The 12,125-nt window shown below is 40.3% G+C and overlaps 1 protein-coding gene across 3 annotated transcripts in view; it reads right to left on the reverse strand.

The window, feature by feature from the left end:
* Window positions 1-4,069: 4,069 nt before the first annotated feature.
* zgc:110158 (single-stranded DNA-binding protein 3) overlaps window positions 4,070-12,125 on the reverse strand; it is a gene marked incomplete in the record, with an annotated part of 65,032 nt that continues 56,976 nt past the window's right edge. For 2 of the 3 annotated variants that reach the window (XM_014009782.1, XM_014009780.1), the window contains 12 exon segments: window positions 4,070-5,165; window positions 7,698-7,799; window positions 7,905-7,933; window positions 8,008-8,086; window positions 9,354-9,424; window positions 9,623-9,677; window positions 9,763-9,798; window positions 10,049-10,094; window positions 11,046-11,107; window positions 11,296-11,360; window positions 11,570-11,636; window positions 11,742-11,801. In XM_014009782.1, coding sequence (XP_013865236.1) covers window positions 5,136-5,165; window positions 7,698-7,799; window positions 7,905-7,933; window positions 8,008-8,086; window positions 9,354-9,424; window positions 9,623-9,677; window positions 9,763-9,798; window positions 10,049-10,094; window positions 11,046-11,107; window positions 11,296-11,360; window positions 11,570-11,636; window positions 11,742-11,801 — 702 coding nt within the window. 3 annotated transcript variants of the gene reach the window in all.

Consider the following 12,125-nt stretch of genomic DNA (forward strand, 5'->3'; position numbering starts at 1 on the left):
ATCTAAATGTCATGTTGATTTTTCAATAAACTTAATAAATTATTTGCATTAAAAATGGTTTGATCATAAGTGAGTTGAAAGCCAAAGTAACCATTAAAAAACAGCAAAAAAGGAAACAGTAATTGATCTTTTAAGTGTTTTTAGTTTTTTCTAATACTTTCTGAAAATGTAAAAACAAATCTAAAAACTCATCTTCCTGTTTTCAAAAAGCTAAAGCTAATTTGTTTCTGAGCCATTCAAGTGAATGAAAAGGTATGAAATATACTTTCCTCGTACTAGGAAATTCGCCCCACAATTTAATGGCTTAAAATCTAAGGGAAAAAATTTAAGTCATCTCATGGCAAAAGGAGTGAAGTCATTTTATTTGTTTTTAATATGTATCTACAACAAGGGGGACACAGGCAAAAAACGACTGACAAGTTGATGAAAATTAACAGAACAAAAAAATAAAGTACATTAATTATCAACGCAGAGTTCCCACCTTAAATTTCCGCATTAAGCAACATTTTTTTTTGTCTAAAGCAACTTTACAATATAAAGAAACGTACGAAGGAACCTCTTATTTTACTACACAAGACATTTAGGATCTGAAACTACCCTAACATGATACAAAGCAACTTCCCTGGGACAGACTGCCTCATATTCAATACTGCTTTGTCATCAAGAGGAAACTGAACAGGGGGAAAAAAAATCTTTGCTCTCATTCCCCTCCAAAGTCCTCTTGCCCTCCCTGACCCTTTAATGTTACAGTATTATACATCAGCACAATAGAAATACAGAAATGATCAACAGTGTGACAGCTTTACTTACAGGACAGAAAGAGAAAAGTCGGACTGCATTTTATACAATATTTCAAAAGGTACACGGGGAGGAAATGCACGTTCCTGAACTCTCTCCACCWCATCTTATTTGTCATCTTCCTTTTACTTACACTAATAGTTCCTCTGACACTAATTCAGATAGATTTATTTTAAAATCCTTCATAGTAAAATTATGTTTCCTGGTCCTCGATGTGTCGGATTGAGAGCCAGAGTCTGGTGTGTTTTGCATCAATTGCAACGGTCTGAACAAAAACAACAAAACAAAAATGCTGTTTTTATTGCGAATAACCTGTCCTCCTTCACGCTGTCCTTTTCAATCCTGCCAGAAAATAACAGTTAATTAATTTTTGTGTGAACAGATGCAGATTTACGTTTAAGATGAGATTTTAAGGAAAGGACTGTGGCAGAGATTTGTCCCACGAATCGTTTCCTTCTTTGTCCTGATGGACCTTGTGACGCTCTGATGTGGCGCAGAGCCCCCAAGCGTCCGTCCGTCTGTTCGTCATGAGGTGAAAAAGCATCGTGGTCTGCAGCAGCTCCGCTCTCTCCTTGTTTGTGTTAACTCTGAGCAAAAGACACGTCATATCTCTGCACAAATACACACAGTCGCCTGAATCAGCACGCTTCACTGATCAGCTGTGATTCTGAAATATCAAAACATGTCAATGATATCAAAATGCATTTTACAATATTTACAAAAGAAAAATAAAAACGAATCGAAGTCAAAAGATGGGGAGAAGGGAGGTGGATTCAGGAGTGGCGGCCTGGTGGAAAGGTGAGAAAAGGTGGGGGGGGGACGCCGTTCGTTTACAGTCGACAGAGCAAAGGCTTTCGCTGCTTCCAACCTGCTAATCTCCACAACCAACACTCAGAGCTGAATCAGCAGGTCGTCCTGCCACTGTCCTACCTGCTGACTGAGGTCCAATAAACCACAAACATGCAAGACCTGAACTAATCTGCAAACAAACAGAAGAGCTGACATCAGCAGAAAGAGATCACAAAATATGTGCACTGTACAGGTCCTTCTCAAAAAACTAGCATATTGTGATAAAGTTCATTATTTTCTGTAATGTACTGATAAACATTAAACTTTCATTTATTTTAGATTCATTGCACACCAACTGAAGTAGTGCAAGCCTTTTATTGTTTTACTATTGATGATTTTGGCAAACAAGTAAAGAAAAAACAAAAATCCCTATCTCATAAAATTAGCATATCATGAAAAGGTTTTCTAAACCAGTGGTTCCCAAACTTTTTATCTTCTGACCTGATAAATATTCATGGCAAAAACTTGTGACCCCAAAAATTACTGGTCTGAATACACAAACGTTAATAACCCTAAAAACAAAGGCTACACCAATATAAATACTTATTTATACTTATTTTGTGTTTTTGTAATAACTATAGGGAAAAATGACATCACCAATTACTTTATTACCCTTTAAATTGATTTCTGAGGTGCAGTGGTTCCCAAACTTTTCAGCTTTTGACCCACAAAATAACAGTAGCAGAGACCTGTGCCCACAACTATTTTTGGATGATAAACATTTGTATCAGGTCAATAAAACATGGGCATAGTAACACTATTTATTATTCTACATATTTACATTTCAAGCAACTAAGGCAAAAATGTAATTAATATGGAAAATCTGTTCAGGACCCCACCTTGATGTTTCAGGACCCCACTTTGAGTCCCGACCCCAACTTTGGGAACCACTGCTCTAAACGACTTATTAACCTAATCATCTGAATCAACAAATTAACTCTAAACACCTGCAAAAGATTCCTGAGGCTTTTAAAAACTCCCAGCCTGGTTCATTACTCAAAACCACAATCATGGGTKAGACTGCTGACCTGACTGCTGTCCAGAAGGCCATCATTGAGACCCTCAAGCAAGAGGGTAAGACACAGAAAGACATTTCTGAATTAACAGGCTGTTCCCAGAGTGCTGTATCAAGGCACCTCAGTGGGAAGTCTGTGGAAAGGAAAAAGTGTGGCAGAAAACGCTGCACAACGAGAAGAGGTGTCAGTCAGTGATGGTCTGGGGTGCCATGTCAGCTGCTGGTGTTGGTCCACTGTGTTTTATCAAGGCCAGGGTCAATGCAGCTAGCCTTCAGATTTTGGAGCACTTCATGCCTCCATCTGCTGAAAAGCTTTATGGAGATGAAGATTTCATTTTTCGGCACGACCTGGCACCTGCTCACAGTGCCAAAACCACTGGTAAATGGTTTACTGACCATGGTATTACTGGGCTCAATTGGCCTGCCCACTCTCCTGACCTGAACCCCASAGAYAATCTGTGGGATATTGTGAAGAGGAAGTTGAGAGACACAAGACCCAACACTCTGGATGAGCTTAAGGCCGCTATCGAAGCATCCTGGGCCTCCATAACACCTCAGCAGTGSCACAGGCTGATTGCCTCCATGCCACGCTGCATTGAAGCAGTCATTTCTGCAAAAGAATTCCCGACCAAGTATTGAGTGCATAACTGAACATAATTATTTAAAGGTTGACTTTTTTTTGTATTAAAAACACTTTTCTTTTATTGGTCGGATGAAATATGCTAATTTTATGAGATAGGGATTTTTGATTTTTCTTTACTTTTTTGCCAAAATCATCAATATTAAAATAAAGGCTTGAACTACTTCAGTTGGTGTGCATCCATCCATCCATCCATTTTCTGTACACGCTTCTTCCTTTTCAGGGTTGCGTGGGTCACTGGTGCCCATATCCAGCAGTCACAGTGCGAGGGGCGGGGTACACCCTGGACAGGTCGCAAGTCCATCACAGGGCCACACATAGAGANACCATTCACTCTCTCACTCACACCTAGGGACAATTTAGAGTTATCAATTAACCTAACAGTCATGTTTTTGGTCTGTGGGAGGAAGCCGGAGTACCCGGAGAGAACCCACGCATACACGGAGAGAGCATGCAAACTCTACCCAGAAAGGTCCCCAAATATATGAATGTTTATCAGTACATTACAGAAAATAATGAACTTTATCACAATATGCTAGATTTTTGAGAAGGACCTGTTCAGTGAAGAATGCCGGGCGGGGTCAAACCTCAGTGACCTCTTCAGCACCTTCAGGGCTCAGATGGGAGGAGGGGCGGGGCCTAATAATATCAAACAGAGAGGAGTCGCTCCTGAGCGCATCTGCTACTAGTTCTGCGGTTGACTAAAAAAAAAAAAAAAAAAATGGAAAAAAACACTTAAAAAAAGGTAATAAAAGTTCAGAAACATATTAAAAGTACATAAATAAATAGAGCTGTGTATTTTACTGCAGGGAAGCTGCTAAAGAGGCTTCTGCTCGTTAGCAAAAACTAAACAAAAACAAATAAAAGATGAATAAAAACCAATCAGTACCATGATGGACATAATCTTACCAGCAGGGGGCGGTGTGCTGATAAAAAAGCAATAATCTTACACAGCAAAATGATTTCTGACTTGTGTGCACATGTGCTGTCTTCATTGTGATAATGTGCCCGTAATAAACAACAACAATAAAACAATATTAGAACCTAGTCTTAAAATGATCATACCAATATTATTATTAATAACAATAATACAATAATAAAAATAACAATACATACACAAAAATATATGGAAAAAAAAACATGTTCATTGATCGTCACAACACCTCTGTTACAAATGTACACGCATGTAAAACAGTGTGGGAGGGACACAGAGGTGGTTTCATTCGACCTGCCACTGGATCTGTCGGGAACAGCAGCGACAAAAAAGATGATTTAAAAAAAATAATAAAGCAGAAAATAAAATAAAAGATTCAACGTTGTGGTTGATACGGTTCCAGGCAGCTGCAGAGAGAAACTGCGTCTGTGAGGGAGGGCTGTGTRCAGTCTCTTCTCTCTGTGGCACCGTCCCCTCACTGTCTGGATGCTGACAGAAAGCCGGAGAGGAGGCTCTTCCTGTTGCTCTGCGACTGCTTCCTGTTCACACCCGCGGCCATTTTGCACGCTCCAGGAGGGCCCGACTTAATTAGAGTCCCAGCATGCTCTAGAGCRGTCCCGGAAGGCTGCGTTCGGTGCGTGGCCGTGGAGTTCCCGGGTGGGAGGAGGACAGCGGGGGGTGGCGTGCGGCGGCGGCGGGTGGTGGTGGAGGGTCCCATCAGGGGAAGAGGGCAGATGGGGAGGGTGTGTGTGTGTGTGTGTTTGTAAGGAGTGGTCCAATCCAAGGTGGAGGAAGGATTTTAATTTAAAAACAAATGGGTGTGGGGTCACAAAAATTTAAGGGAGGGAAGAAAAAAATACCAATAAAAAAAACAAAAAGAAAAAAAAAGAAAAAGAAAATCACACACTCATCGTCATGTTGGGTGAATACTGAAAAGAGAAAGAGGGGAAAGGGGAGGGAGGAGGGCACAGATGAGCTGATATGTCAACGACAACATTTAAACACCAGAGGGCGCCCAAACCCAGCCCTGCAGAGCCCCAGGACTCAGACTCCTCAATCAGGTTATCTCAGGCTACGTTCACTCTGCAGGTAAACGCCACTCATCTCAGAGTTTTTACACGACAGTCTGAACGAGACAACCCTGAGCCAGGCCTTCTTAGTATGTGGTATAAATCAGATACACGTCTGACGTTTTTTAACGCAACCTCAGTTTGAATGTTTGTGTCGCATTTCATCGTCTCAGTGAGGTGGGGGCGAGCAAATCGATCCAAACAAAAATAATAACACTAACCCTTGAGTCACTCAGTTTAAACCTTAGAATTCTGCACATCTTCAGCTGCAGAACAGAAATTAAGTTGCTTCATATATTTATCTTTTTATTTTTCATGTCCTGGATGACACTGATACTAAACTTATTGGATGGTTTGGTTTACTTTCAACACGTCGCTCCTGTTCTAAAAAAATAAAATGCCGAGCTGAAACCTAGGTTTGTAGGTGGGCCAGATTTAGCTCTTTTTGGTCCACAGAGTTCAATTATGTATTCACAACATCTCCCAACGAACAGGACTTTCTAAGAAAACAAACTAGAGTTTGGTTAAAGAGGACTAAACAGGCCTGGTGTGAATGCAACTAAAAATATGTGAATATCCACACAAAATAATGAGATTTGAGCTTTAAGTCCTGCAGTGTGAACGTAGCCTTAGATGAGACTCAAACTCTTTACAGACAGAAAATAAGAAAAGATTCAGAATTCGCTCTGCATCCTCAGATTTACAGAGCAGATGTTCACAGTCTGTGATGTCACGTCTGTTCAGGACAGATGATTGGTTGAATCCATCGGTCAGAGGTCAGCCTGAGGCTCTCCAGGACCAGGGTAGGACACCGTCACAGATTTACACAATGTAAGGAACAGTACTGTATGGTTCTACACCTAAGACCAAATATTCCCAGGAGAGTTTCAGTTAGACAAATCCCCACTTCTTACAGTGTTCAGACAGTTAAAGGCTTCAGARTGACTCAGCTGTGATCACTGATACAGAGGGGGCAGAATGATTTGTAAGTGATAAGTGAGCGGCTACAATGCAAGCAGAAAAATAAAATATAGTTTTTAATTTGCAGTGCTGTGTCCCAAGTTAAAAAAACACTATTTTATTATTATGTTCCTCTATTTTTTTGTGAGTTTGTGATTAAGGAAGGGCTCGACGCCTAAAACCAATATTCTTCCCACATCTGCTCGGCTAATTGTGACCAAGACGCAACCCTCGGTTGGTGCTGGGTTTATTTAGAATCAGTGTGGTCCTGATGAACTGCCAAGTGCGTCTTGGCAGCTTAACACTCAGCTCCTGCGTTGTGTCGTAACGAGCACAGAAGCAGAATTCAGTTTTTTGTTGGAGATGCTGGTTTCATCACTCGGCTCATTGAGATCTGTCTATTTATCCAGTCTTATTCCTATTGCTCCATTTGGACTGGGTCTAGTTTTTTTATTTTTTACTTTGCTGGCCCTGAGCAGAACGATTATGAGTTGGTGAATCCCCTTCTTCTAAACCACATGTCAAACTCAAGGCCTGTGGGCTTAATGTGGTCCGTCATGACATTCTACGTGGCTCACGAGAGCTTCAAAGATGTATTGTCTTAATATAAGCGTATGCTACTTTAAAGCTAGCTTGACCATGAACTACATTACTTAATGCATGTTAGTTATTTTACCTGTGAAATGAAGGCATCCCACCACTAGGTGGAGGTGCACAATGTTCAAATGTAGTTGGCAGCTGGAGAAATTTGCTGTGTAAATTGTTTTACTGCATTTTTGACAGCTACTTTTGCTATAGCCCAGCTGAACTGGGAAGTGGTAATTTCCCACTTACAAATTATGAGTTTAAGCTCAAGTGGGAATACCCTGTCAGAAAGTGGGAGAGTTCAGAATTCAAGATGGCAGCTACTCACCACAACAGTGAGTAAAACATTTGGTACTTTTAAAAATTTAAGAGGTTGTGTTAAAACGCTGTTTCTATGTAGGAAACACCACGTAGAGCTCAGTTATTATTTGTTAGCAGTGTTCAGCTGTAGCAACGAGACAAGGAACGTGACCTTTAGTCAAAGTTAATTACAGCTGGCCCTTTGAGGGCAAACATAATGCTCATGTGGCCCTCAGTGAAAATGAGTTTGACACACTTGTTTGAAGCCGTTTCATAAGAGAAAAGTAAAGTCTGAGAAGCTAAAATGTCAGGTCAATAGCCATCTTTTTATCCACAAGTATTTGCTAGACTAACAACAAAAGTAAATGAATAAATTAGTTAAAAAAAAGGGACAAAACACATTTTATCTTCTAAAAAAGTGAATTCATGATCTGAGATAAGAGAAAAATGTCAAGCCTCTCTGCTTGCATTCTTCCACTGGTTCACGTCAGGACAGCGAGGATAACGGTTAGGGGTTGTGAGATGTCAGTAACACACTCCACTCACACTTTCACTTTGGAATGGGTTCAAGAAGTTGCCGCCCATTTCGCCGTCGTCTCGCGGCGTTCCCGGAGGGTTGTTCATGCCTCCCATGTTGTTAGGAGAGCTCTGGTTGTGGGGGGAGGAGAGGGTGAAAAACACTGATCAACCACCTCTTTCCAAGAGAAGTAAATCTAAATAATATTTAGAGGGAAACTCTCGATATTTACTCACCTTTGGCAACCCGTCCATATCCCCAGACCCTGAGAACAGAAAAGGTTAAATTGAGTTTAACCCAGGAGAAAAGCATCATTAGTCCTCCTGTGTTTAAACCCACCTAGCGATCCGTTCATGTGGTGTGGTTCCATCGCTCCCATTGCTCCCATGGGCCCGTCAGGCCCTGGTCCCATAGGAAACTGGAGAGAGGATGTGGAGCAAGCGTTATGAATGACTGCAACAATGTTCTTAATCTCTAAACTCAGAGATGTACTTGTGAATTTTTCAACTGGGGGCAAAGCCAAGGTTATTTAATTTATCCTCCTTCCCTGGGTAATTTTCTGATCAGTTCTTTTTGGCATTAAGTATTTCTAATAATTAATCAGGTACTGACACTCAAAGTTTAAAATTCACAACAGATGTGATTTTTCTTTTTCTTTTTGCTCTTTTTTTGTGTCAAATAAAAGCACTGAAATTTTGTTCAATTCTACTGAACAAATTTCAAGATTCAGTATTTTTAAGAAAAACATTTTTTATAGTGTACTCAAGCTGCCATCTTTGATGCCTTTAATTTTCTTTCTGTAATCTCATTACCAAAAACCATGGCTTTTTGCTAAAGTACTTTATAGGTAGAACACTTCTTTTTTAAAGGTATTTTTGGACTTGTTATTTAGCTTTAAAAATGCTTTTGAAACAAATTTTGAAGGTGAAAAAAAGACAATATTTACTTCTTATTACAGCTCTTTGGTGAATCAGGCGTTTCCTTTTATGTCTTGTAGTTTTTGTTCTATATTTAAAAAAATGTGTCTGTTTCTATTCAAAGTGCAGTTTGAATGGTAAATGGAAATCCCGCCAGTTTCAATGGTCCAGCACCGTCTCGGAKTGTGACAATTTTATTTTTTACTTTTTGAAAAGTTTTCAAAACTCTCAAAAAAAGTCGCGCTCGTGGGGGAGAGGGGGCTGCCATGATGCAGTTTACTTGGCATCTGAAAATACATTTCCTCAAAGGTATTTTTAATCTGAAAAGAGCTTCACTGAGTGAGAACTAATGTTGAGAGCTCAGCAGACAGTTAGGTTTCACTTTCACTTTCACCCGAGAGCCTGCAGGAGTCACGGGCGGGGTGTTTGGGGAGGGGGTGCGCTCTGCCATGAGGAAGTTTTTTTTTTTTCATTTTGATTGATAGCATATTTTAGATGCATTGCCAGTTAGAAGTTCAGGTGTTTCAATTATTACTGTGTTAATTTCTGTTTTCCCAGAGGTTTGGAGAAGTGATTGCCAGAACCTTATATAATGCACAGTATGTATAAACCCTGCTGTAGCTGAATAATATCTTTGTGTAGCTTTTATTATCACTAATTTACCCTAGAATCAATCTGCAGTTGGAAACCAAAGTTTCTAGTGGACGTTACGAAAATAAAAACAAAAAGAAAGTGACAAATATGTTGTTGAATCACAGAAACACTCACATTGGGTCTGTTGCCTCCTGGTCCAATAGGATTCATCATTGTGTAGATGTTTTCACTGGAGTTAGTTGAATCTAATCAAAAGACAAAAGCAGCTAATATTAGCATRGAAGTATCAGTGTCAAGTCATCAAGCAGCAAATCAAATACAGAAATGAAAACAAATTAGAAAAATGAGAACACTTAGATGGCTCTTAGTTGATGAGGGGACAAAAATCAAACAAAAAAAAGGACGTGAGACAAGTGTTAGTGCTGGGGACATGGGTGACGCACCACCTGGGCTGGGCATGATGGGAGTTCCTGGTGGTCCTCCTCCACCCGGGGGACCCTGGAAATCAAACAAACACAGGATAAATATCACACACAGTGCATCCTTAAGAGTAGTCATGTTTATTTGATGAATTTAAACTCACCACGTAGTTTCCTGGAGACGAGGAGGAGTAGGCTATCTGCAGGGGAGAGAGGAGCAAACAGGGTCACAAAGTATTTATATAAGCCAGTGAGCCACAGTGGAGACTAAAATTAACCTTTAAAATCCACTAACAGAGCTCAAATATTAACATCGATAAGGCAACATTAGAAATAATCACAAAATGAGCTACAGCCCAAAGTGTTTTGCTTTTTGTGGGGATGTTTGCACATGGTGGAAACATTTTTCTGTGTTTGTAGTCAGTGTTCATGCAAAGCTTGTCGACTCACAGAGTTTGCATTAGGTCCTGGCCAAGGCCCCCTTCCTCCAGGACCCCTGAGGAAAAGCGAGTGAGAGCAGAAGAACAAGAATAACAGGAGAAAAAGAATGGCAGATCTTTACAGAAGGCAACAATATGAAGAAGACATCAATGACATTAAAATGTGTGTGACATGAATATCCTACGAATAAAAGTGGGAGAAAGCCTATTAATGTTTAAAAAACTGCCCATTTGTCCCATAACTGGCATATTTTCTTTTGGACTTGGCACGGCCAAAGTGAAACCTGAAGTGACATTAAAGGGGAACTACCTGGTCTTTATTAAAACTGAACTCTCAAATGACTCAAAACACTCTAACACAGACAGCAGCAAAGAATCTGATGTTTTTTTAGCCACTGTAGAAATATATGCAGGTGTTCCTCTTTGTCATCACCTCCTATTACTGCACAAAGACCTCAACAACTGTTCCTCTAAACTTTTTGTAATATCCCTCATAGCAGACAGGTGTYGGCCAGATTTGATGACTAGCTGGCACTGCTGTGGTTTGTCAACCAGATGTGAGTCAAGTCAGGCAATGATGGCGCTGTTTTTAAGACGGCCCATGCATGGACCACCTCTGGGCCGTTATTCATTGTGTGGGCCAGAACTGGGCCAGACAAATGTAGCTATGTGGGATGTTGTTAATGTTATCTTTCCAAAAATGCTTTTATATTTATTACAAAAAATTGATGTCTCTCGTATTTTAACAAAATACAGAACAAAACAGACATATTTTATTAGAATTATAAGAATGTTTATTGAAATTAAAAGCTCTTAAATTTCAAGTATGAATACCTTTAAAAAAACAATCTGTAACTTATTTGGCTTTTCATAATGTCACACTCAAACATCTGGAAATTTAGACAAGAAGCCAAAGAAGGCAAGAGTTAAAACTAAAAACAATGGCTTCTTCAGATATCAGTGAACTGAAGACAGGAGCTAAAGAACAGACTATTTACTGGACTTACATGTTCATTCCTGGCATGGGACCACCCATAGAGTTTGGAGGAGGCCTCATGCCACCGTAATTCTGAGATATGAAATAAAAAAAATTAAAAACAATATTATAGAATGAAATGTGGACTGGAAACTGAGTTAGACAAAAACATATCTGAATTTAGAGGCTATATTCAATTAAATGAGGTCCTACAGCTGCCATTACAATCAAACAGAAACTAAAGTCTAAGAGAAGCCCTGTTCATTCTGTGTAAATTGTACCTGTGGGCCCATGGCCATTCCTCTGGGAGGATTCATTCTCATTGGTCCACCCATGTTAGGATGTCCTGCGAGGAAAAAAAACAAACAAAAAACAATAGTAAATCTACAAAACGTCTTTCCTTTGGAATTAAGATGCGCCACAGGAGATAAATCATCTGAATCCCTTTAGTTTTAACCCACAAACCTACTGTAGCTGTAATCTGTGACCGAAACCTCCATCTGCTAAACCATATCAGCTCAGACTAAAGGAGGTGATCGGCTTTGGGAGCCTTACCTTGCGGTCTTGTTGGGTCCAAACTGTTTGGCAGGAGAGGCTGAGACCCTGGGATTCCACCAGGAGGCTGAGAGGAGAAAAAAACAACACCATGAAAACTCAAAATAAGTGTGTGATGTTGGCAGCGCTGCTCCTCTGAGGTGTCAAATTGAACCAAATATTTATCGATTACCTGATTTGGCATTCGGAGTGAGGGGCGTGGTCCACCTGGATACCGCGGTGACATGAAAGGCTGCAGAGAGAGAGAGAGAGAGACAAACGCAGGGGGTGGCGGGAAGAGAAAAGATGACATTTGTGTTATTGATAAATCCTAAGCACTCACAGGTCTGCGCTGTGGACACACAGATGGACACAGTGTGGTTGAAGAATGGAAGATGACGTTTAACGTTTGCAGATTCAGCAACAAATGTGCCGAGTCACCAAAAAGAAACACACACGGGTACAAGCCTGTGTCATATAAGCATTAAAAACCCCTTTGATACTAAGATGCACTCAAATCATATATTCCTCTGTGTGTGTGTGTGTGTGTGTGTGTGTGTGTGTGTGTGTGTGTGTG

The sequence above is a fragment of the Austrofundulus limnaeus genome, unplaced genomic scaffold (assembly GCF_001266775.1).
Source record: "Austrofundulus limnaeus strain Quisiro unplaced genomic scaffold, Austrofundulus_limnaeus-1.0 Scaffold61, whole genome shotgun sequence".
NCBI lineage: Eukaryota > Metazoa > Chordata > Actinopteri > Cyprinodontiformes > Rivulidae > Austrofundulus > Austrofundulus limnaeus.